This window comes from Petaurus breviceps, unplaced genomic scaffold, assembly GCF_028583685.1.
Source record: "Petaurus breviceps papuanus isolate PSGF00001 unplaced genomic scaffold, PetGlider_PUasm1.0 151, whole genome shotgun sequence".
NCBI lineage: Eukaryota > Metazoa > Chordata > Mammalia > Diprotodontia > Petauridae > Petaurus > Petaurus breviceps.
Window position 1 is genome coordinate 15,015,453 of NW_027185712.1, and position 26,319 is coordinate 15,041,771.

At 38.0% G+C, this 26,319-nt stretch overlaps 1 protein-coding gene across 7 annotated transcripts in view; it reads right to left on the reverse strand.

Moving 5' to 3' along the window:
- The window catches only part of FHOD3 (formin homology 2 domain containing 3), a 749,832-nt gene that overhangs the window by 246,079 nt on the left and 477,434 nt on the right, over positions 1-26,319 (reverse strand). For all 7 annotated transcript variants that reach the window (XM_069075779.1, XM_069075767.1, XM_069075758.1 and 4 more), the window contains exon 7: positions 17,391-17,502. In XM_069075779.1, coding sequence (XP_068931880.1) covers positions 17,391-17,502 — 112 coding nt within the window. The remainder of the gene's footprint in view (positions 1-17,390; positions 17,503-26,319) is intronic.

Sequence of the window (26,319 nt, forward strand, 5' to 3'; positions counted from 1 at the left end):
ATTGCATCTGGTCTGTCTTACATCTGATAACCCAGATCTTATAGGTTAATGAAAAGGGCTTGTCTGTTCTGAAAGGAAGAGGATTGCAAATGAGACTTGGATTCACTGAAAAAGCCTATGGAAAGAAGAAATAGACACTCTCTGGTGACCCAGAATAGGATTGAACAGGACCTTGGTTAGAACTTCAGGGACTATCAAGTCCACCCCCTTAATTTACAAATAAGTAAACTCAGACACAGTGAGGTTAAGTGATTTTCCCCTCACTATCACATGGCCAGTAAGTATCTGAGGCAGAAATCCAACCCAGAGGTTCCTGACTCCAAGTTTGGTGCTCTAACCACTATCAATCAATCAACATTTATTAAGCACCTATTAAATGTCAACCAGCACAGCAACTAGCCTGATGTACTCCCTTGGGGATGCATTATTGCTCTTTATCTCCTGTCATACCTACGTGAAATAAACAAACAAAATGTATGCTTTGGCTCTCTGATTTCATTGGTATGGTATTTCATTCAATGGTGTAGGTGGAAACATCTTCATATCTTCTCATTCAGTGGGATTCTTCTTTTCATACATACTGAAAATCCAGTCCAGTTCAATCCAACCAGCCTACTTAGTATATGAAAGATACACCACCATGTTCCAGGGATACAAGGACAAAACAAAATAGCCCCTGCTCTCAGGGAGTTTACATATTACTGAAATGTAAACTTTACAAAGAATCAGAAGTCTTTCTATAATTCTTTTAATATCTCAAAGGTATCAACATAACATTCAACTCTCCATTTTTTTCTCTTATTCTTAGTACATGACCAACCAGCTGGTTACCTCATTTTCCTTGTATACTTGGCCATAATAATGTCTTCTATGCATTGTCCTGTCCTGTCCCTCCAAAAATAACACAGAATTCCTACCCTACTACATCATGGTAGCATGGAGGCAACCCTAGGTTTTTTAAAAGTGATGCCAATGGAACAAAAATTCTGATAAAATCTGCCACTAGAGAATGGCGTCTAGTACAAATCTGGTATCAGAATATGTCTCCACTAAGTATAGTGAGGGTCATTAATAGTCAGTGGGCCACCAACTTCTGAGGGGGCACAGTGACCCACAGACAGACAAAAATGATTAAAAACATAAAACAAAAAAAAAGAGGAAAAATTCCACCAATGAAATGTGTTAGTCATCAGGAAGTGCTAAAGACTTAGATCTAATTTTTTCACTTCTGCTTCTTAGTATAAAAAAAAGTCAAGTTAATTAAAATGATTGCATTTTCTTTTTCTTTCCTTCTTTCTCTCTTTCTCTCTTCCTCTCTTTCTCTCTCTCTCTTTCTTTCTTTCTTTCTTTCTTTCTTTTTCTTTCTTTCTTTCTTTCTTTCTTTCTTCCTTCCTTCCTTCCTTCCTTTCTTTGTTTCTTATTCTTTATTCATTTATTCAGCAGATATTTCCCACGTCTCTACTATGTACTCTGACCATTTTGCTTTTGTCCTTTCTCACGTGTATTGCTCCCCCCAACCCCAATTGGTTTTCCCCCTAGTTGGAGCCATAAAATTAACTTTTCCTTTGAAGCTGAGTAATTTTTCTTTTCTCTATTTTTTTTTGTGGAGTTGGTGGGGGGGTAGGTGTGAAGAGAGCAGTCTTAGTGGGTTTCATCTCCTCTGGGACTGTTCTTTTCTTTTTTTCTTTTTAGGAACTCCTTATTTATTTAATGGCTCTGTTTGTTTACAAAGCTTAGAATTTCTGAAAAGAGGTGGACCTACTGATTCCTTAGTGACCTGACATTTAAATAATCTAAAAGGAGTCCTCCAACAGAGTTTTCTGTTTTCCTCTGACCGATCCATTCATTTCCCCCTGTGGGAGACTGGTATAAAACAACTCTAAGGACCCAACTTCTTGATTTACTTTATAAATTTTGCAGAGGAAATCATGATCACTTCTCCTTCCCTCCCTTCCAAGTTTCTGTCATTCTTTCCTTGGACTTTTATCCTCTTTTTTTTCACTTCGATTTTGCCTGAGGTGGGTTCTAAAATAATCTGAATGCCTCTCTTCAGGTGCTTTTGAAAACTAACAGACAATAACAAATTAATGAGTGTGCCAGTCCTGTGGGTTGCAGAGTTCCCATGGTTCTCCACTTCCCTAAGACTAACATACCACTACTAAAAGCTACCACTTTCAGACATTATATATTGTTATGCCCTTGTCCCCTGAAATAGAGGCCTGGAAAGTATCTAAATTGGCTTAAATTGGGATGCACTGCACATGGTAGCATTTAAAAACAGGGTTTGGTCCTCTGGAGGTTGGTCATTAGTGGTTTCAAATATTCACAGTTTAGTGCACCAGGCCATGGTGACTTTTTTGTCTCAGTGAACCTTTATAGACTACACTTAGAAAGGTGAGGAAGAGGTGGAGGGTGGGTGGCCTATGGCTGGAATGCTGGGAATTTTTTTTAAACTCTGGTTGACTAGTTAGGAAGGGAACGGGAGTTGGGTTTTATGGCTTATATAAGCAAGAAACATAAGAAGCATATTGAAATACATACATTATCTCATTTGATCCTCACAAGAAGCCTATGAGATAATTACTATAATCATTATAGGTTTAGAGACTTTTGTTGGTTTACATTGCTAGTGAGAACACAAAACCCTTGAGAATGTCAAGAATCTACCTCATTAGAATATGTGACCCCCAACATTAAGATGGGTTATCTCTCAAAAGTTCATTTGGAAGTTGTGCTTGGAACTCAGAGTGAAGTTTAACCCTAGAAATCACACTATACTTGCCCTGCCCACAAAATACTATTTAGTTAATTTGCCTTAAATAAAATATTATATTAATAGTATTGTAGAAACTAACTCCCATATATAAGTGTTTTTCAGAGTTCTAGAGCAGACTATCCAGAAGAGATTTCTCCTTATTTCTGCACAGAGAACAGGGACTTTAATATTTTGCACAAACACCCCTCCCCACCCTCACCCCCACTGTAGAGTAAGGGAGAGTAGGGAGTTCACCAGGTTCAGACTTTCATAGTGTCAAAGAAAACAAAACAAGTAAAAGTTTGGAGGTGAAATAGACAACGCATGCTTGGTGAATGGTACATCATCGAGGTTAGATGGAATTCAGAATTCTTGTAAGGGTTCAACAGGAAACACAGCTGGGAAAATCATAGATGGGGTCATTTAATCTAACTCTCTCATTTTACAGAAAAAAAATGATACTCAATGGCAGAGATGGAGCAAAGGGAGGGGTGTTAACTGTTGTTGACAAATTATGGAGGTCCCTGAATGCCAAGCTAAGAAGTTTGAATTTTGTCCAATAGGTAATAGGAACCACTAAAGGTTTTTGAACAGAGAAAGATGACTAAAGAGGAGTTTCAGAATATTACTCTGAAGGTCACTACTTAGAACGAAGGCAAGGAGACCAATTCAGAAACTACTGCAATAATCTGAATGTGATCTGATAAGAGTATTAACTAAAGTAGTAGCAGCACAAATAGAAAGGAAGGTATAGATTCATGAGATGTGAAATGACATGGAACTTGGCACTTAAATGTGGGAAGCATAGGAGAGATGCTAAGCCTGGATGATTGAAAGAACTGTGGTACTAGCACTTTGCACACAGCAGGCATCTTTCTGAAAAATTTATGTTAAAGTGAAATGAAACAAGGAAGTCAAAAGGAAAAACTGGTTTGGAGGGCAAGATTAGAGTTTGGGTTTTAGAAATAATGAATTTTAAAACACTGAGAGAGCATCCCATTTAGCAGGCAGATGAAAATGTGGGACTAGAGGCAAGGAAAGAGGTTTGGGTTTGAGATAGAGATTTGAGAGTAATTGGCTTAATGGATTCAGCTGAAGCTGTAGGATTCAATGAAAATACCAAAGAGAAAGAAGGAAGAAAAGACAACCAAGGCCAGCATCTTGGGAAATAATTGATTTAGTTAATATTGTAGAAGAGTGAAGAAAGAGGGACCACCAAAGAAAAAAAAAAGAATTACTGGTCAGAGAAATAAGGGGAGAAGTAGGAAAGGGCAGGTAACAGATAAAAGAGGAGAGACTTTCAAGAATGAGTGGGTAAAGAAACATACCAAATGCATAAGAGAAGCTAAGAATATATAAAGACCACTGGTTTTAGTCACTGATGACTTCTTAATGAACAATTTCAGTAGAACAGAATGGACAAAAGGCAGATTATAAGAATCAAAGAAGTTTGTGGGCAGTGGGGTGGTGGAATAAGCAATTACAGACCACAAATTTGAAAAGTTGGATGACCTGTTGAAATTATAATAAGTTATTTGAAAAATTTCAGCAACAGTAACTGCTCCTTCAACAGAAATGGACATTTCTAACCTTCCTATTTACCAAACAACCACAATGAGTACTTTTTCAAAATGTTCTGGGGAAACAAATATTTAAAATAATTATCCTCACAGTTGGCATTATTTCTGTGAACATAATAGATTTGCTCTGTTTTTATTACATGTAAATTTCCTATTAATTTCCCCTGAACCTAAAACTTCAAAGGCATAAAGAAAAGGCAATGAGCATGCATATAAAGGAGAAATGATGGTTATAATCTACTTGAAAAAAGCTTTTTCACAGGGTTCCATACTAAAGACCTTTTTTTAAAAATTGAGTCACATGAAAAGATCCCAGAAATAAAATCCAAAATAAATGAGTCCAATTCTGAATGTTTCTAAGGAAAAAAAAATAATGACTTGCTTTATTTAATCTGTATAAATGAAATGAAAGTCAATATGGCTTAGTGAAATCTCTAAGTTTCTGGATGACAATAATAAACTTTAGTGGATAGTTAATGGCTAAACTGAGGGGGCAAAAAAGAAGTAGATTTGGTGAATCTGTGCCTGGGCAGAAAAGGGGCAAATAAGAGCAAAAACCACAGAATAAACACAAATCTACAAATCTAAACCATACAGCCAGGTCCTCATTACTGCAAATAACCAATCCCCTGAAGACATTGCATTATTCGAATTCACACTGCATATTTCTACTGGGCTGGAACCATTTACCATTTTTAACATAATTATAACTTTGAACAGTGAACATCAGACTGCATGTGACCACTTAAGGGATGCTTTGTTTGCATGAATCAGGACCTACTAGATTTACAAAATGAATTATAGGAAAATTGCTGATTTCTAGAGTGTTTGAAGGATTGTGAAGTGTTTTATTCATATTATCTCATTTGAGCTAGGTACTACAGGTATTATTATCTCCATTTTACAGATTAGGTAACAGGCTTAGAAGGATAAATCACCCATGTCCATGATCATACATGGCTAATACATGCCAGAGGCAGTAGCTTGATTCTGGGCCCCCTTGAATCCATGCCAAGCATTCCAGTAACTGTCCAGATGCTACTTTAGATAAAATGCCTCTGAGGCCCTTGGATACAACCTAATAGTTATTGTATATTGTTTCCTGAGTGTACGTTGGTTCAATGTGTAGTCAAAAAAAAGCCAACTAAATATTGAGTATTAAAAACAAAGCAGAAAATATCATTACACTCTCAAAAAAATCTGTATTGGTGAATACGCATCTCCTTACCTGGAAAATATTTGAGGCTTACAGTACCACATGCATTCTTTTAAAAAAAAATTTGGGGGGGGCGGAGTCAAGATGGCAGAGTAGAAACAGGACTTCCCACAAAATGACACAGAGAAGCTAACCTCCCACTGAGAACAGCCCAGCAGGCCAGCAGGAAGTGGCCCCCACAGTGCTCTGGGAGCTGAGCCCAGCCCCACCCCAATGCTTTAGCCCCAGGGCAGACCTGACCAGCCTCTGGGCCAGAGGGACTCCAGATCAGCAGCAGCTGTGTTCGTTTCCAGATTTATCAACACATAGATGTGAAGGACAAAGTGAGAGGTCAGTGTAGTCTGGACTTTGGGACCCAGTAAGTGGGAGTGCATGGCTTTTGCCCTGGGGGCGAGAAGCTGCTGAGCCGCCTGGCACAGCCAGCCAGCGCCACGTGGCAGCTTCAGCTCCTGGCTTGCAGAGTGTAGGGGGACCAAGCACCAGTCTGAGGGGTAATCGCTCTTGCTTTAACCTGCTTGGATCTGGATTGCAGTCTAGGGTGGAGGTCCTGGGGTGTGTGTCCAGCTTGCCAGAGCATGTGGAGACCTCAGAGGGGGCACCCATCTAATACCTCTGGCAGCTGAGAAAACCCCAGCGTTTGGGACAAAAGCTCCCCTGTCTGGTGGCAGAGTCCTACTGTGGCAAAAAGCCCAGGGGTCAAGTGACTGAGAGGAAACATGACCAGGCAAAGGAAACAAAGCAGACAGAAGATTCCAATGTTCGACTCCTATTTTGGGGACAAAAAGAAGCAAAGCATGGAACAGGAGCAAGACAGTGAAGTCAGAACTCCTGCACTAAAAGCTTCAAAGAAAAATATGAGCTGGTTACAAGCCATAGAGGACCTTAAGAAGCATGTAAGAGAAGTGGAGGAAAAATTGGGAAGAGAAATGAGAACAATGCAAGAAAATTACAAAATGAGAGTCAACAGCCTGACTGAGGAAAATAACACCTTAAAAAACAGACTAACTCAAATGGCAAAAGAGGCTCAAAAAGGCAATGAGGAGAAGAACGCCTTAAAAAGCCGAATTTACCAGAAATGAAAAAGAATCTCAAAAGCTCAATGAGGAGAATCATTGCTTCAGAATTAGATTGGAGCAAATGGAAGCTAATGACTTTATGAGAAATCAAGATGCTGTTAAACAGATCCAAATAAATGAAAGAATAGAAAGGCAATGTGAAATATCTCATGGGAAAAACCACTGACCTGGAAAATAGATCCAGAAGAGATAATTTAAAAATTATTGGACTACCTGAAAGCCATGATCAAAGTAAGAACCTAGAAATCATCCTCCAGGAAGTTCTCAAAGAAAACTGCCCTGATGTTTTAGAACCAGAGGGCAAAACAGAGGTTGAAAGAATCCACCGATCACCTCCTGAAAAAGATCCAAAAAAGAAAACTCCTAGGAATATTATAGCCAGGTTCCAGAGTTCCCAGATCAAGGAGAAAATATTACAAGCAGCCAGGAAGAAACAATTTGAATATTGTGGAAACACAATCAGGATAACCCAGGATCTGGTAGCTTCTACACTGAGAGATCGAAGGGCTTGGAATATGATATTCCAGAGATCAAAGGAGCTGGGATTAAAATCAAGAGTCACCTACCCAGCAAAACTGAGTATCATGTTTCAGGGGAAAATATGGTCATTCATTGGAATAGAGGACTTTCAAGCATTCTTGCTGAAAAAAAACAGAGTTGAATAGAAAATTTGACATTCATATACGAGAAGCAAGAGAAGCATGAGAAGTTAAACAGGGAAAAGAAATCATAAGGAACTTATCGAAGTTGAACTATTAACATTCCTACAGGGAAAAACAATAATTGTAACTGATGAAACTTTTCTCAGTACTTAAAGGGAATATATACATATACATATATATATATATGAGGGTATATGGGCATATGAATACATATGTGAATGTGTGTATATATGTTTACAGGTATACATAGATAGAGGGCACAGGACCAATCTAACAGGAATGTATGATACTTAAAAGGTGAAATTAAGAGGTGAGAGAGGAATATAATGAGAGGAGATGGGGAGAGACAGAATGGGGTAAACTATCTCATATAGAAGAGGCAAGAGAAAATGGTTACAATGGAGGGGAAGAATAGGAAGGCAAAAGGGAATGGGTCAACCTTATTCCCACTGAATTTGGCTTGAGGAGGGAATGAAATACATACTAAATAGGGTATCTCACCCTCTAGGAGAGTAGGGGGGGAAGGGGATGAGAGGGGGGATGGATGATGGAAGGGAGAGCAGGCTGGGGGTGAGGAAAGTTGGAAGCACCCACTTTTGAAAAGGGACAGGATCCAAGCAGAGAATAGAACAAGTGGGAGGTGGAATAGGAGGGAGGGAAATATAGTCAATCTTTTACAATATATCTACTATGTTATTGTTTTGCATTAGTCACACATGTACAACCTATACTGAACTGCTTATCTTCCCAGTAAGGGTGGGTGACAAGGGAGGAAGGGAATGAATCTGGAATTCAAAGTTTTAAAATCAAATATTCTCATATATATTATTATTAATACTATTTTACATGTAATTAGGAAATAAGTCATACAGGCACTGGGGCATAAAGATCCACTGGAAAAGTCGAAAGGGGTATGGGAGAAAATATGGGAGACAGCAGATTGGAGGAGGGGATATCCTGTGGGACGGCTATTTTGAGGTGGTGGGTAGGGGAAAAACGGGGAGAAAATTTGTAACTCAAAATCTGTCGGAAATGAATGATGTAAATCAGAAGTTAATAAAGCATTTGAAAAATTTTTTTAATTTTTAAATTACATTTATTAATTTTAACATTCACCTTTAAATTCTGAGATCCAAATTCTCTCCCTCCCCATAGTTCTGCCCTCAGCTATCAAGAAGGCAAGCAACATAATATCTATTATACATGTGAAATCATGCTAAATATATTAGCCATATCTAAAAATAAAAACAAGAAAAATAAAGAAAGTGAAAAAATATGCTTCAATCTGCATTTAGAGTTTATCAGTTTTCTCTTTGAAGGTGGATACCATTTTTCATCATAAGTGCTCTGGAATTGTGGATTATTATGTTGAACAGAGCAACTAACTCACAGTTGGCCATTGTTAAAATATTGTTGTTACTGTGTCCAATGTTTTCTGGTTCTATTCACTTCATTTTACATAAGTTCATATAAGTCTTCCCAGATTTTTCTGAAGTCATCCTTCTTGTCATTTCTGATAGCAATAGTAGTTCATTACAATCATGTATCACAAATTATGCATCCATTCCCCAATTGATGGGTATCCCCTTAATTTCCAATTCTTTGCCACCATAAATAGAGCTGTTATAAATATTTTTGTACATATAGGTCTTTTTCCTTTTTCTTTCATCTCTTTGGGGTACACATCTAGTAGTGGTATTGCTGGGTCAAGGAGTATATGTAGCTTGATAGCTCTTTGGGCATAGTTCCAAATGCTGCATGCATTCTTTGGCTGAATAAGTTGTAGTATATGATCATGATGGAATACTACCATGAATTAAGAAATGATGAGTTCAGTGCTCTTAGAAAAATGTGTATGAACTTGCACAAAATAACAAATGAGCAAAATGAGCAGAACCAAGAGAATGCTGTATACAGTAATAGCAATATTGTTTTAAGTGCAACTTTGAGTGACTAAGTCATCTTGATTATTATAAATTCCCAAATTAACTACAAAGGGACACATGAAGGAAGAAGCTATATGCATCCAGAAAAAGAACTGGTAAATAGCTGTACGTACAGAATGATTTTACACATATATACATATTTGGGTCTGAGGACTGGGGTGGAGAAGGAGGAGGGAGGAAAAAAAAGGAAACAAGTTACTTAGCTTTAATATATATTTTAAATGAATAGAAAGTTAAACATAATAGATCAGCAGTTTCATGTGCAATTATATTTTTTCCTTTCTATTAAGTTATAAAAATGCTTGTTTTATTTCTTAAGTTCATAATAAAATATATGTTTAAAAAGATGTAATGGAACTATGAGAGGCAGTGCAATAGAGTGGGTAGGGGTTAGCCATTTCCCAATTTCTCTGAGTAACTCTTTAGGGCTCTGTCATTTAAGCATTTTTTTTCCAAATTCATTTGGAATCCATTTCTAATTCTTGCCTACATCACCTCTTAGGGTAATAAGAACCATAAGAGTAAGAAAGACACAGGTTCAAATTCTACCTCTGACACATAATGGCAATGTGACCATGGGCAAGCCACTTGACTTTATGGTGGACCGGGTCATTTTTCATGTCTATAAATCCTGGACCGAATGCTGACCCATATCTGTGGTAGAAGCTTCTACCATGGGAATTCCTCACATCAAGGAAATCATGTGATTAATCCCCCCTTTTTTTGGCCGCGGCAATTGGGGTTAAGTGACTTGCCCAGAGTCACACAGCTAATAAGTGTCAAGTATCTGACACCAGATTTGAACTCAGGTCCTCTTGACTCCAGAGTCAGTGCTCTATCCATTATGCCACCTAGCTGTCCCCCCCAATTTTTTTTTAAAGAAAATAAAAGTCCAGAAAAAAAACCACTTAGAATAGATGGGAGTCTACAATATGAGGACAGACTGAAATGATCAGGGTCTTCAATGTATGAAATCAAAAACAGAGAAAGAATATGATAGAAATCCATAAAACTGGTAATACTGAAAAAATGGGTAGAAAGAAGAGATTTGTTCATGAAATCACAAAATACTGGGCTGAAACTTGAGTGTGGTAAATTCAGGACAAATAAAAGAAATTCTACTTCACAAAGAAAGTAATGAACTTATGGTGGTCATTACCCTAAGCAGTAGGGAGAATTGCAAATGGGTTCCAATTCGGTTTACTAAACAACCACTAAAAGAAAGTTGGGGAAACAACTAACCTTTCAAAAGTCAACTAGGCCTTCCAAGACTCTGCTGGAAATGGAATCCTGACTTAATGGACCATGGGTTGGATCCAGTGTGGCAATTCCTGTATTCCTACAATTCCTTTCTAAGCATTTTTCTTCTAATGTGAGACTATGTAATGTCCAAAATGACCGAAGATTAGTGGGTTGTTGTTGTTTTTTTTTCTTTAAAAGAAAAGCATTGATGCTGCCTTCTTTCCTTTTGGAAGCCACATTTTATAGATGCATTTTGCGTGCCATCTTTTATAAACACATTTGGCATGTCAATATTTTTTCAGTACTCTCCCTGTGATCTCTCCAGAGGGTTTAATTATTTTGCTGACTTGAAACATCACTTCTATAGGCATGACACTAGGACCATCCCAGTTTCCAGTTCAACACTTCCAACTGCCTCCAGGACAGCTCTCCTAGGTCATCCTGCCAACATCTTGAACTCCTAAGAGCCAAGAGCTAGAGTTAGAAGGGAACTTGGAGGTTAAACAGTCCAACCCCTTCATCTTACAAATAAGGAAACTGAGCTCCAAGCAGGTGTCTCATCTTAGAAATGGGGAAAATAGGATTTTCCCAAGGTAGTATCAGAGGTGAACTTTGAACTCATGTCCTCTGCCTCCAAAGCCAATGATATTTCCATGTACCATGTTGTATCAACTTGTCCCAAATAATACAATAAAGGACAGTATTAGGATTGGAACCAGGTCCCCCAATTCCCATCCTATTCTTTGTCCATCACAACATGCTGTCTCGTGTATCCTTTCACCTACTTCTTTAAATTTTTTTTATTTTTAATTTGTGAAATAAAATAAGAATTTTCATAAAATGGTAAAATAAAAAAGATGACTGTACATGAAACTGCAAGTCTATTACATACAACTTATTCCTTTTGAATATATAATAAAGTTATCATGTAATTTACTGTTTTTTTTTTCACTTTTCCCCTCCCTATGGTTCTCAAGCAGCTTAGAAGAGCAAGAACATTATATATTGATAATTTTGGATAAGAAAAAATAAGTAAATACATACATAGATAAATAAATAAATGTGTATGTGTGAATATATTCCACTATTAAGGAAAAGTCATTTTTATTGATATTTGTTAAAGCAGAGCCTCAATTGATTGAGTATACAGAAAATTTACAAGGATAGTAACCCTCAAAGTCAATAATCCCCAGGGAAGGGGGCAGGAATCTTGCCTTGAAAGACCTTCCCCTCCTAGGAAGCATTTGGAAGACAGGCAAAAGATCAAAGTTAATCATAGAGATATGGTACAGCAACTGGAGCCTCCAACTTGGATTAAGAAGACTAAGGGTCTAATGAAGAATGAAATGAGCAGAACCAAGAGAACACTGTATACAGTAACATCAATATTGTTTTAAGAATGACTGAGCAAATAAGTTATTTTGACTATTACAAGTACCCGAATTAACTATAAAGGACATATGAAGAAAGATGCTATCTGCATCCAGAGAAAGAAGTGATAAATAGAAGTATATATGTGATAATTTTACTATACATATACCTATTTTTGTCTAATGGTAGCCACCTCTAGGGTGGAGGAGAGGGAAGGAAAACAAGGGAAAAAAGAAATTTACATGATAACTTTATCATATATTTGGAAGGAATTTGCAGTTTCATGTGCAATCACCTTTTTATTATACTATATTATAGAACTGCTTGTTTTATTCCATAAATTAAAAATAAAATTAAAAAGATGAAATGGACAAGGCAAAAAAAAGAAGACAGATTTCAGTCTCAGTTCTTGGGTGATGATGGTTAGTTTGGTTGTTGTCTTTTGTTCTCAAAGAGGACCAAAATTACATCATTATATTAAAGTCAAGTTATATTGTGCCTGAATGTGGCTGACCAGACCAATATGAGCTCAGAATGTTCTACCACAGGTGGGGCACTAACAGTCCATGTAAACATTTAAGGTGGATTCTCTATCCACTGCATCAACTAGCTGACTCCCACTTACATTGACTTCTAAGGTTTTAGTAGTATTTCTCAAAAATCATAAGGCCTGCTGACAGTTTCAAATTCTGTTTTATTATGCCCAAAGGGCTATAAAACTGTGTATACCCCTTGCTCCAGCAATACCACTTGTAATTCTATATCCCAAAGAGATCAAAAAAGGGAAAAGAACCTATATGTACAAAAATATTTATGAGTTCTTTTTGTGGTAGCAAAGAAATGGAAATTGAGGAGATGCCCATCAACTGGGCAATGGCTGAACAAGTTGGGGTATATGAATGTCATGGAATACTATTGTGCTATAAGAAATAAATTGTATTTCAATCAGCTGGATTTGAAAAAAACCTGAAAAGACTGACGTGAATTGATGCTGAGTGAAGAAAGCAGAACCAGAAGAACATTGGACACAGTAACAGCCACACTGTACAATGATCAACAATGACAGACTTAGCTCTTCTCAGCAATACAATGATTCAATACAATTCCAAAAGACTCATGATGGAAAGTGCTATCCACATCCAGAAAAAGAACAATGGTGTATAAATGCAGATTGAAGCATGCTATTTTCATTTTTTGACTGTTTGTTCTTCATGTTTCTTTCCCTTTTATTCTGTTTCTTCTTTTACAACATGACTAATGTGCAAATAGGTTTAATATGATTGCACATTTATAACCTATATCAGATTGCTTGCCATCTTGGGGAGGAAGGAGGGAAGGGAGAGAAAGGGAAATTTTGGAACTCAAAATCTTATAAAAATGAATGTTGAAAACTATCTTTACATGGAATTGGAAAAATATTTTTTTAATTATTTACAAAAAAATTCCCTGTTCTAGAAGAAGCAGAATTTACTCTTGTGCCCTAGTTAAGTCCCAGAGGGGTTGTCCTTCTCATATTCTTCTGGTCTTCTGGTACTTGTCTCATGGTGGTCATTTTGAGAGGCCATGTGGTAGCACTCCTAGTGAAAAGATCACTTCACCCAATTTCAGATTTATTAGATTAACTATCCATAAATCTACATGTAGTGAAATAGCTTTCAAGAGGGAAAGCTAACTTCAGATTTTAATTGAACTCTGAACTTTCTGCCTAAAGGGAACTCATCCCAAGGACTGAAGGTTGAGTAAGAAACTATCCAAGAGACTTCCCTAATCCCTAAGCACTTTGTAGAACCTAGCAAAACCTACAAACCTTTAGACACTCTAGACTATTCTACTGTCAATGGTCCTTTAACCTTATAACCAAGTGGTTCTCAAATTCTTCCTAGTTGCCTCCTATTCCCTCTACAACCCCAGTTAAGAACCAATCCTTCTCACTGACTACTAGTCTTTTTGCTCTGTAGCTATGTTCAGAGCCTTGGCCTTTGCCTGATCCCATTAGTCCATCTAGACTCATGATTTTGGCCATCCTCAGTCTTTCCTATTCCACTAACCCTGATTCTTTAGCCATTAGACTGGTGATTCTTAAACTTTTCAAGAAGGAAGGGTTTTTTGGGGGGCAAAGCCAAGATGGTAGCATAGAAGTACAAAATCTCCATGAGTTCCCCCCATAACCACTTCAAATACCTATAAAATATGACTCTAAACTACAGAGCTACAGAACCCACAAAGTAACATAGAGAAACAAATCTCCTACTGAAGGCAGCCCGGCAGGTCTACAAGAAAGGTCCATCACAGTGTGCTGAGAGTCAAGCCCAGCCCTGCATGAGCCCATGGCTTTTAGCTTCAGGGTGGCTCAGACCAGCAGCAGCTAGAGCAGACTTCAGAAGAGTGGATCACCAGCAGTGGTGATTTCTGTGGTGGTTTCTGGAATTATCCACCCATAAATGTCAAAGACAAAGTAAAAGGTCAGTGTGGAACTCCATTGGAAGTGGGGGTTGGGGGGACAGAGGAGCAGGTCCACCCCTACCCCTGGGGCAAGAAGTGGTGGAGGCACAGGGGCCCTGCCGCTGCTGCATGGCTGCTTCAGAGCTCTTGGCCTGCAGATTGTAGGGGGACCAAGTGACCATTCAGAAGGTAATCACTCTTGCTTTAACTTGCTTGGATATGCATAGCTGTCTTGGGTGGAGGTCCTAGGGTATATGACCAGGTGCCAGAGCCTGTGGGGGCTGCAGAGACAGCACCCAACTAATAGCTCTGGCAGCTTTAAAACTCCCAGCAATTTGGGACAAAGCTCTCCTCTCTGGAAGCAGAGTTCTACTGTGGTAAAAAGCTCAAAAGTCAAGTAATTGAGGGGCAACATGAGCAAGTAAAGGAAGCAAAGCAAGCACAGCAATCACACCTTAGACTCCTTTTTGGAGGACAAAAAGGATCAAAGCATGGAATGGGAGGAAGACAACGAAGTCAGAATTCCTACACCAAAAATTTCCAAGAAACACATGAACTGGTTATAGGTCATGGAGGAGCTCAAGAAGGATTTTGAAAATCAAGTAAGAGAAGTGGAGGAAAAATTGGGAAGAGAAATAGAATGATGCAAGAAAATCATGAAAAGAGAGTCAACAACCTGAGTGAAGAAAATAACACCTTAAAAAATAGACTAACTCAAATGTCAAAAGAGGCCCAATAATCCAATAAGGAGAAGAGTGCCTTAAAAAGCTGAATTTGTCTAATGGAAAAAGAATTTCAAAATCTCACCAAAGACAATTATTCCATCAGAATTAGATTGGAGTAAATGGAAGCTAGTGACTTCATGAGAAATCAATGTACTATTAAACAGATCCAAACAAATAAAAAAGTGTGAAGTATCTCATTGGAAAAACCACTGACCTGGAAAATTGATCCAGGAGAGATAATTTTAAAATTATTGGACTACCTGAAAGCCATGATCAAGAAAAGAACCTAGAAATCATCCTTCAAGAAATTCTCAAGAAAAATTGCTCTGATATTTTAGAACCAGAGAGCAAAATAGAAATTGAAAGAATCCACTGATCACATCTTGAAAAAGATCCCAAAAAGAAAATTCCTAGGAATATTATAGCCAGGTTCCAGAGTTCCCAGATCAAGGAGAAAGTATTACAAGCAGCCAAGAAGAAACAATTTGAATATTGTGGAAACACAATCTGGATAACACAAGATCTAACAGCTTCTACATTGAGGGATTGCAGGGCTTGGAATATGATATTCCAGAGGTCAAAGGAGCTGGGAATAAAACCAAGAATCACCTACCCAGCAAAAGTGAGTATCATGTTTCAGGGGAAAATATGGTCATTCAATGAAATAGAGGACTTTCAAGCATTCTTGATGAAAAACCAGAGTTGAATAGAAAATTTGACATTCAGATATAAGAAGCAAGGGAATCATGGGAAGGTACCCAGGGAAAAGAAATCATAAGGAACTTATCAAAGTTGAACTATTTAAATTCCTACATGGAAAAAACAATAACTGTAACTTATGAAACTTTTCTCAGTATGAGAATAGTTGAAGGGAATAGAAATGTGTGTGTATATATATATGTATGTATACATACATATATGTCTATATAGGAGGATATATGTGTATATGAATACATATGTGAGTGTATCTATATATGTGTACAGGTATACATAGACAGAGGGCACAGGATCAATTGAATAGGAAGGGATGGTATTTTAAAAAATAAAATTAGGAGGTGAGAGAGGAATATAATGAGAGGAGATAGGGAGAGACAGAATACGGTAAATTATCTCATATAAAAGAGGCAAGGGAAAACTGTTACAATGGAAGGGAAGAACAGGAAGGCAAAAGGGGATGTTGGCTTAAGGGGGGAATAACATACACACTAAATTGGGTATCTTACCCTTCAGGAAAGTAGCAGGGGAAGGAGATAAGAGGGGGGATGATAGAAGGGAGGGCAGATTGGAGGGAGGGTAGTTAAAAGCACACACTTTTGAAAAGGGACAAGGTCAAAGTAGAAAACAAATCAAGTGGGGGGCAGGATGGGATGGAGGGAAATATAGTCAGTCTTTCACAATATATCCACTATGGAAATGTTCTGCATAACTACACATGTACAATAAGAATTGCTTATCTTCCCAGTAAGGACGGGTGATGAAGGAAGAAGGGAAAGAATCTGGAATTCAAAGTTTTAAAATCAAATGTCAAAAAAAAGTTTTTTTACATGCAACTGGGAAATAAGATATACAGGCACTGGGGTATGGAGATCCATCTTGCCCTACTGGAAAGTCAGAAGGGGAATGGGGGAGGATATAGGAGAGAGCAGATTGAGGGAAGAGGTATTCAATGGGATTACTGTTTGGTGGTGGTGGGTAGGGAAAAATGGGGAGAAAATTTGTAACTCAAAATCTTGTGGATATGAATGTTGCAAACTAAAAATAAACTTAAAATTTTAAATTAAAAAAAGAAGGAAGGCTTTTAAAAAATATTGCAGTGTGCTCAGTCACAATTGTTATATTACTTGCTTTTACTGAAGTGCCTTTTTATTTTATTTTTTTACTAATTTTATTTAATTTGTTATAAGGTCTGGCTTGATGGACTGAAAAGGGGGAGACAGGAGTATATTTAGAAATAAAAATGATATATAAACAAAAGTTATCAGTAAAATGGGTTCTGAAAAATGGTCAATCCTTATATGATTGAAGCTGTCATCATACTGTTGGAGCTAAATATAGAATGAAATGATAATATTTGATGGGCACATGGATCTGAATGTTCTTTTCAATAACTCCTCCCCCCATACCTCAGAAGACCTGAGGCACAAGCTGAGAACCATAGCTCTGAACAACTCTTTCTTCAAAGTTACCTGGTGTCCTTACTGTAAAAGAAGAGTTAAATGCTTGTCTCTATTGAGTCACATAAAGGGGATGATCGGTTGACTGCAATATACCTGACCCCTCCATCAAAAAAATGTGCAACTTGAAAAACTGTGTCAAGTCTCTTTCATTAAGATGTTGTTTCTCAGTCAAATGCTTAGCAATAGAAAAGACCTTACCTCTTTCTGTATCAACTGAGGAGACAGCCTGAATTAAAAGGGGCGCATTTGACTCAGTGTACTCCACAAACACCAGCAGTAACTTCAGGGCAGTCTTCACCACTAGGCGGAACTGGAAAGAGAAATTAAATTCATTATGCAGCTTGGGGCATAAGAAGCTGGGAGGCTTCTTTCTCTTCTGAGTTGTGAGCTTTGCCTTTCAGACACAGCCAATTATGGGACAATGAAGCTTCATTTATGGAGTTTCAAAGAGTAGGTGTTTTTTTTTATTTTTTTTTAAAGCAATTGGGGTTAACTAACTTGCTCTAGGTTACATGGCCAGTTATTTCTGGGCGTGGTGCTAAAAGAGTAGATGTTTTAACACATGACACACACATACATAAATACATACACACAAATACTTGGTGACTACTAGGTTCTACCATCTCTAGATTCATTCCCTTGCTAAGTCATCCTGTCTTGATTTTGCAAAGCTCTCCTTTTCCCTGAAGGAATCCATTTTTCCACATCTTGGGGTCCTGGAACATATTCCCGACCTATATACCCTGTCTTGTTTGGTTTGCCTGAAGCAGGCTAACTAGCCAGATGCTAAAGATGATTAGACCCTGCAGGTGATCTAGGTGATTGAGCTGAATCTCATTAACAGCCCTGGTCCCTGCATGGAAGATGTCATCCCTCCCTGAAGCTGATTTGCATTATTTCGGCTCAGTCTGACAGTTAGAATTAAAGTCCTACTTACTTCCTACTTTAAAATCTTTTCTTTAGTTCTCAGTTTATTTGCAAAGCAGAGATAATTGATATACCCTGAACCCAATGACACCTTTCTTGATTGTGGTTATAAGGTCTGACTTTCACTAGGTTTTTTGCATCATACCTCCAAACCCATACCTTCATCCTATGGTTCATTTTTCCAGGGTCCTCCCAACCTGTTATTTTCCAACACTTCTCCATGTTCCATGATTTAAATGAAACAAATCTGACTTACTAGCTCAAAATTCTTAATAAATAGAAAATCATGTACATTAACAGTTATCTGTTAACCTTAATAGTGTTAACTAGGAGGAGACTGTTGGTCATTCACACCTTAGTGAAAATTAGCTAGTCAGCTTTCTTCGCACCTACTTGAGGTATGAGGAAATTCACTGAGGGGAACAGTTTTAATAAGTGAAATGGGGGTATGTGGAAAAGATCTAAAAGAAATTTTGGGGGTGCCAGTATTGGCCAAGGGTTGTTAAATTAGTATTTGTGAAACTGATTTTTAAAAAATACTTTTATTGCATTTCCTTACAACCAGTCTCCTGTGTAATCCCATATATTTTATCTTATGAATTTTAAAACAGTGTCACTAAGCATCAAAAAAGGTTAAGAATCCCTGGTATATGCGGCGGCTAGGTGGCCCAATGAATAGAGCACCAGCCCTGGAGTCAGGAGGACCTGAGTTCAAATCTGGCCTCAGACACTTAACACTTACTAGCCTTGTGACCTTGGGCAAGTCACTTAACCCCAATTGCCCTGCCTTCCCCCTCCAAAAAGCAAAAAAAAAAAAAGAATCCCTGGTATAGGTAGAGATCAGGCTTTGAGCACTAGGTACTTAAGGCGAAGAAAAGGGAGTCAATAACATGAAGAAAAGGGATGAATACTTTGAAGCTCCTTGAATGCAGAGACTTATCATTGCTTTTTGTTTGTATTCTCTATTTTGTCATAAGCACTTAATAAATTCCTGTGGACTGATTGCTTGCTGGAGCTTTAATTTCATTAGTTTGCATTCTACTTCATCCAATGTAGAAGGTGGTAAGAGAGTCTAGAAAAGGGGATAGGAGGGACAAAACTAAATGGAACAAGGGAAGGGCATCTGAACCAATATTCTCTAACTAAGAATATTTAAATTTTTTCACATCATCGGTCTCTTGAAAGAGACCATAGGGGGAAAGCCCACCTTGGTGCAGATAAATAGAAGAGGGAGAGTGGTCTTTTGCTTTTTTCCCCTCAGAAAACTTAATTAACATACTTTCTTACTTCCGTGGATCTGTTCTCTTGTCAGGGTTAGCGCTCTCTCCAACACTGCATAACTGCCCAATCAGAAGGCCATGAGGCTCAGCAGCAAGAGGTGGGAGTCATGGAACCTGAGTTCAAATCCTGGCTCTGTTCCTTATTCCCTATGGGGATCTGGGCAGGCCACTTAAACATTCTAACCATCAATTTTTTTCATCTGTAAAATGAAAGGAGTTGAACTGTATGCTCTCCAGTTCTAGATCTCATGGTCTTGTGAACCTAATTAATATCAGTTCATTAAACTGAGAAAGCATAGAAAGGAATAGCAAAAAGAAAAATACCAAGATGTAGTTCTAGAAATTGGTGATTCTGCATAATAATTATGTCCCATATTACAGTAGAAGATATTTTATGGGTAGGAAAATAATGTGTCTATAATATGAGATTCCTAACTTATTCTTTTGCAACTTGGATGGGAACAGAGTAAAACTTCAGAGCTCCTTACCAACAATTATAAGGTTGGGGAGATTAGGAACATGTGAAATAAGAGAGTTGACATTTCATTTATTTATTTATTTGTTTTGCTTCAGGGAATTCGTTTCAGGTAAATTGGGGAAAATAAGAGTAGCAAGCAAGATTGGGGAAAATAAAAGCAGCAAGCCCAGACCTGGATTCCATCCTTCTTCTCTAGAGGGTGTACTATCATTATGAACTTTAAGCCTTTAAATACATTAATGGGAAATAACCTGGCTGCTTCCCAGATCTTCACAGCTAGCCTTGTCCTGACAGGTAGCTACATTATGCTTATGTAGTAAAGGGTTCTTCCAAAGCCTTTCTACTCTAAGGCAAAAGCATGTTTGCTAGAAGGGCCAGCAGTACTTCCCATCTCTAGGATACCCTCTCCTGAAATGTTCTCTAGTTACAGGGGCATTTAATTTTCAATTGTTCTGGGCATGTCATTTCACGTCCTCCCTTTGTTGAGAATGCATTCCATTGGCCTAACATTCTATCCTCTATTCTTAGCACTATCCATTTCATGCTATTTGAGCTCGGCAAGAGAGGAAGCGCTAGGCTGTGCAGTAGGTATATTTCCCAGATTTCTGGGTAGCGTCAAGCAAACAAACTCCCAGAAGTTAGTCCAGGCTTTTCATGCCACAGGTACCTCTGACACAAAGGTTACCTTCCATGAGATAGGAAAACAATCACTTTCAAATACCACAGTTTTCACACCATTTAGATCTGTGGAAATATACCCTAAATGTTTGGTGAACCCATCAGAGGCAATGCTTTAACTTGGGATCACAGATCTAGAGAAGGAAATGCCCTTAGAGGCAATTTTGTTCATTTCCCTCATTTTACAGATAAGGAAATTGAGACTGATGCTCAAGGTCACACAGGTATTAATTCCAGCTGGAATTTGCACTCAGCACCTATGACCCTTTAGCACATTTTTACTATACCATAGCCTCATCTACAAATACAGCTCTTATAGGTGGATTTTTACATGAGTAAACATTGCCAGACTGTGTTATTCAAATTAGTATTTTAATTTCTTCCCAAGTTTTGCAAGCATATATATATATATGTATATATATATATATGTATATATATAAATACACATGGTTGTATTTTTGTTCTTTTCTCCCTAGCACTGCCCCTAAGAACTGTATGTGTGTGTGTGTGTGTGTGTGTGTGTGTATAAATTCTTCTTTTTTCTTCATCTTCAATGGAAATTACACCAACTGTTGGCAGGGTGATATAGTTTAAAAAAAAAAGAAAAAAAGCACTGGACCTAATTAGGATCAGAAGACCAATTCCGCCACTTTCTAGTTGCATGAACTTGGGAAAGTCACCTAAACTTCAACTTCAGCTTGCTTATTTATAAACTTGGGCTAATAATACTTAAGATCAGAGCATCTTAGTTTTAGAGCTAAATTTAAATTTAGATTTTTTTGGGGGGGGGAGACCATGGAGGACAAATAATCTGGTCCCATCATTTTAGTGATGAGGAAACAGAAAGGTTAAGCCCTTTGTCCCAAGACACACAGGTTACCTCCACAGCAATGAGGTCTGAAGCCAGAGCATTTCAAAGTAATGGTCTCTTCCATTGTACCAGGGTGCCTTTCTCCAAAGACCTGTGTTAGATAAACTCACTTCATCTTTCCTGGGTCAAAGTTTCTCCCTCACTTTCCCTCCATCAGACCCTGCTGCCTGGCTCACTGGGCATCATCCCCACTTCTTCCCTAGCAGAAACTTGGACCCCACACCTGGGACTACTCTTCTTTCTGATAAGTGAATTTTCCCTTCATCCCTCAAGGATCCAGGACTTTGACTAACTTCCTGGCCCTCTGCAATTCATGACCCAACTACACCTGGTTTTTTTGCTTCTACCTTTCTGCCTCTCCTTTAACTATGGTCTTCCTTCATTAGAGCATAAGCTTCTTGAGAGCAGGGACCATCTTGTTTGCTTGTACTTGTAACCCCAGAGTCTGGCACTGTGCCTGGCTTATAGTGAATGCTTTTATGGGAAATCTTTTGCAAGTTGCAAAACTCTGAAATAAAACCAGCTATTATTAATGCTGTTCTTATTAATATAAATAGTTTCAATGTCTTAATTGTGTGGGGGGGGGAAGATGAGGTAAGACAGAGCACAATTCATTTTTGGGGGAAAAAAGCTTTCTACTCTCACAAGATACTATCCCCATCTTGTGGCATATTAGGATTATTATCATCAAAGACATTTAAAACCATTTTGTTTTTTTTGCTGCTACAGTCATAAATGATACCTGCAGGCTAGATTCAGTTATGTGAAGAGACAGATCCAGTCTGGGAAAAAAGGTTTCCTAGCCCCCTTCACTGAAATTCATTCTAGGAAACACTAATCATATTATTTTAACAACACACCCATGTAAAATGGAAGCTTATTTAATGCTTTAAAATGCACAGTCAAGATAAATTAAAATGATCTGAACAGTCATACCATTGACTGATAAGACTCTTTTAAACAGTAAGAATAAAAATGAGTAGAAGCAGCGGGTGGCTAGGTGGTGCAGTGAATAGATCAGTGGCCCGGGAGTCAGGAGGACCTGAGTTCAAATGTGACCTCAGACACTTGACTTACTAGCCATGTGACTTTGGGCAAGTCACTTAACCCCAGTTGCCCTCCAAAAAGCAAAAAAAGAAAAGTAGTTATACATATTGTTATCCTACATGATAAGAAACACTCATCACTTCCTCTGGCAAATTTGAGGGTCTTCTTATTCGATATTTTCACTTTTTCCTACAACATCCCTCACTTTGCATACTGAGTTATTATTAACTGATAAAGTAAAAATTATAAGCTTTCAAAGTTACAAATCTATCTGTTAACTTGGGGAAAACAAGTCTTTAATCACCACTTCAGCTAGAGACTGAGCTCTGGAAATCATAAGAAGCTTTGCCATTGATAATGAAGATAGAGGAGGAGAAGGAAGAGGAGGAGGAAGGGAAAAAGAAGGAAGAGGAAAAGGAGGAGATGATAAAACAAAACAACAAAAATACCATCAAGTAAGAGTAAAGTAAGCAAAGACAAGAAAATTAGAGAATAGAACCCAAGGAGGTAGACTCAAGAAAGATAAGGATAAGGTAGTTGGAAAGATGAGGAAAGTAATTAAGAAAAGTTAAGTGGGATCAAGTAAATGGTAGAGGATCAAGTAAATTGATAGTGATGGGTGGGGAAAATTGGTGAAATAGATAAGAGGTACAACAAGGAAGGAGTATAGGTGTCTGTGCCTATGAAGAAAAGAAACTGAGTGACATTGTCTTTAGAAAATTCTAACTAGATATTTAGGGTTGAGGTATAAATATTCACAAGTTGTTTCAAGAAATATGGTTGAACATCTCAACCATTATGGAGAATAGGGGTAATTACACAATGACTTGAATCAATGTTTGTATTTCTGCTATTTGCATTCCAAGGGCATGCTGATCTCTCTCCTGGAGGGGAAAGTGAAAGCACTAATGAACAACACCTCTCCACAATGGAGGCTGTTAGAGAAAAGGACGAGTTCCTAAAATAGAGGTAAGATTTTAATGGGAAAGAAAGGGTTCTGAGGTTGAGGAGAGGAGATATGTTCTTTCTAAGGACAGGAAAAGCAAAGCAAAGCTGTACAATCAGATCTTAAAAATAGATGAGGTTCTTCCTCAGAAGAGAACTGGGTTCTCTGAAGAAGAAGCTGCATGTGCTCCCATTAATAATATAATAGAAACACATACATAGCAAAGAAAGAAGACTAGTAATAGATGATAATTCTTGATTCAGGGTTACCGGGGAAACCATTTCTATTCTCGGTAAGAATAAAGAGTTTTGTTGTCTTCATGAAATATATATTCCAGAAATAATTGGGAACTTGCCCCAAAACTTATCAAAATGCATGACAATTACATTCTTATAATGATTCACATAGGCACAAATTACACTTCCAAAAGGAATCTACATATTGCCAAGATTGTGAAGTCTTGGGAGACCATCGGGGCACAGTTGGTGTTTTCCTCACTGGTGCCCATTTAAGGTAAGTGATGCAGATAGTAAGTGAACAGCTACTAAGAAAGTGGTGTCTTAGAATAGGATTTGGATTTCTGGACCATGGTTTACAACACAGAATTGATAGATTACTGGTCAGAGATGGAGCACACACAACAAAGGCTGGTAAGAATGCAGTTGGAAGGTGTTTCGCAAATCTCATCAAAAGGATTTAAAGCTTTAAAAAAGGGTGGGAAAAATATAAGATTTCTTATGCATATGCCCTAAATTAGATGTTATAGAGAGCAGCAATGAAGATGGAAGATGAATAGTATTTGATAAACCTTGAAATTCACAGTTCCCAAAATTCAAGAAAGGAGGCAGCAATAAAACCCAAATATCCAGATACAAATGCCCAAAGGAAGAGCAACAAACTAGATGAACAAGAGATCATCATGCAAGAGGACAAGATTATCTCATTGGTATCACAGAAACTTAGTGGGAGGAAGCCTAGGACTGGACTATGACTCTGAATGAACATACTTATTCAAAAGGAATAGGATGAGGAGGAAAAGGTACAATGGATTAGCAATGCATTTTAAGAAGATATCCTCATGTGAGGAAATTCAGAAACAGAAGGAAGAAGCATGAAAAGTGAAGGTCAAAGGAGGGAAAAAAAACACAAGTAATTTTGACGATGGAGTATGCTATAGGCTACATGAACAGAAAGAAGAAATAGATGAAGAGTTTGGGATACAGATCACAAATCCAGTACAGAGGCAAGATATATTAGTGATGGGGGTCTGGATATCTGCCAAAGGTAATGATAATTTCATCCTTCAAAAGATGGAAGAACCAAAAAGGGGAAATTTTATTCTGGATCAGATGCTCACTAACAGGTAGGAACTGGCTTTTGGGGTGGAAATGATGGAGTCCTTGGGGGAAATGATCATTCCATTCCCATGTGTGATAAAGAAGAGAGGAAAGATGGGCATAGTCTGAATCGTACCTTAGATCAAAAAATTCAGAAGACAGACAGGTAAGATCTCCTGTAGTAACATGTTTCACTGGAAGTGAGCCAAGGACAGTAGATTCATAAAAATGAAATTCTTAAGTTTCATCTCCATTGACAAAATCACATTCATTTATGATGTTGAACCATTTGATGGTGCCAGGGACTATTATGGAAGGAACATTTTTCTGAGTCTTTAGTCTGTTGAGAAGGCAGGGGCACTTGCAAAGGTAGCTACCAGGTTGAATCCCTACTAGGGTTGCTCCTCTGGTCAGCAGTTATAAGGATAGTCTGGAAGCAGTGCTGGGACCACTATTTCCAGTATTCTTGGAACTACCTGTCCATCGGTGGCTGTTGGCTAGTGGCTGGTGCTGGTGATGACCTTTCTCTAAAAGGGTTGCTGCCTTGGACAATGGCTTGGAGTCAGTTACGAGAGCAAGGCTGGTCTGAGAAGGTTTCTAGGACTTTTAGGCACAGGGTCCTTCAGAGACAGGGAAGGGACCTTAATGATCATCTTCTTAATCTCTTTTGCTGGATCTTCATCCTGGTTTTGCCTCTTTCCCAGGGCTGTTCCACAAGGTCCTTTCTTGGGTCTACTCATTTTCCCCCATTATAAGATTTCACTTGGTAATCCCATAAGCTTCCATGTATTCAGTCATCATCTCCATGCTGACAAATCTCAAATCTACTTATCCAGCCCTAATCCTTCTGCTGACCTCCAGGCTCACTTCTCCAAATGCCTGTTGGACCTATTGAATGGAATATCCCATCTTAAACTCAACATGTATATAACTAAACTCATCATCTTTCCCCCAAAATCCTCCTCCCTTCATAACTTCCCAATTACTGTTAGGCATACAATCCTTCCAATAACCTAGGCTCATGACCAAGCTGCCATCCTTGACTCCTCATTCTCTCTCAAACCCTGCCCCCAAATCTAATCAGTGCTCAAGTTCTGTCCATTCCACCTTTATTCCATTGTACCTCTCCTATAAATGCCTGTTCCCTTCCCTTCTTCTCTCCCCCCCCCCAACAGATAGGAGTAAACTGGAGTTCTTGTCCTTTAAAGTTAAAATATAGAGGTAACTGTATCAATATGTATACCAGAAATACCTTTCCATCTCCATCCTTTAAAGTTAAAATATAGAGGTAACTATATCAATATATATACCAGAAATACCTTTCCATCTCCATTATGAGACTCCCTTAAAGTGTGTTTGATTCTCAAACTATTTTTATTTATTTATATTTTAAAGCATCTATTTATTTTTAGTTTCAGAGTTCTATTTACACTTTTTAAAGATTGTTACTGATGTCCTTTTATATTTACATCACAGTAATTTCTGGATATATTCCTTTCTTTGTAACAAAGAAAAGCATTTAGGGGAAAATGACTAACTCGATGATTAGGTGCAGATAATATA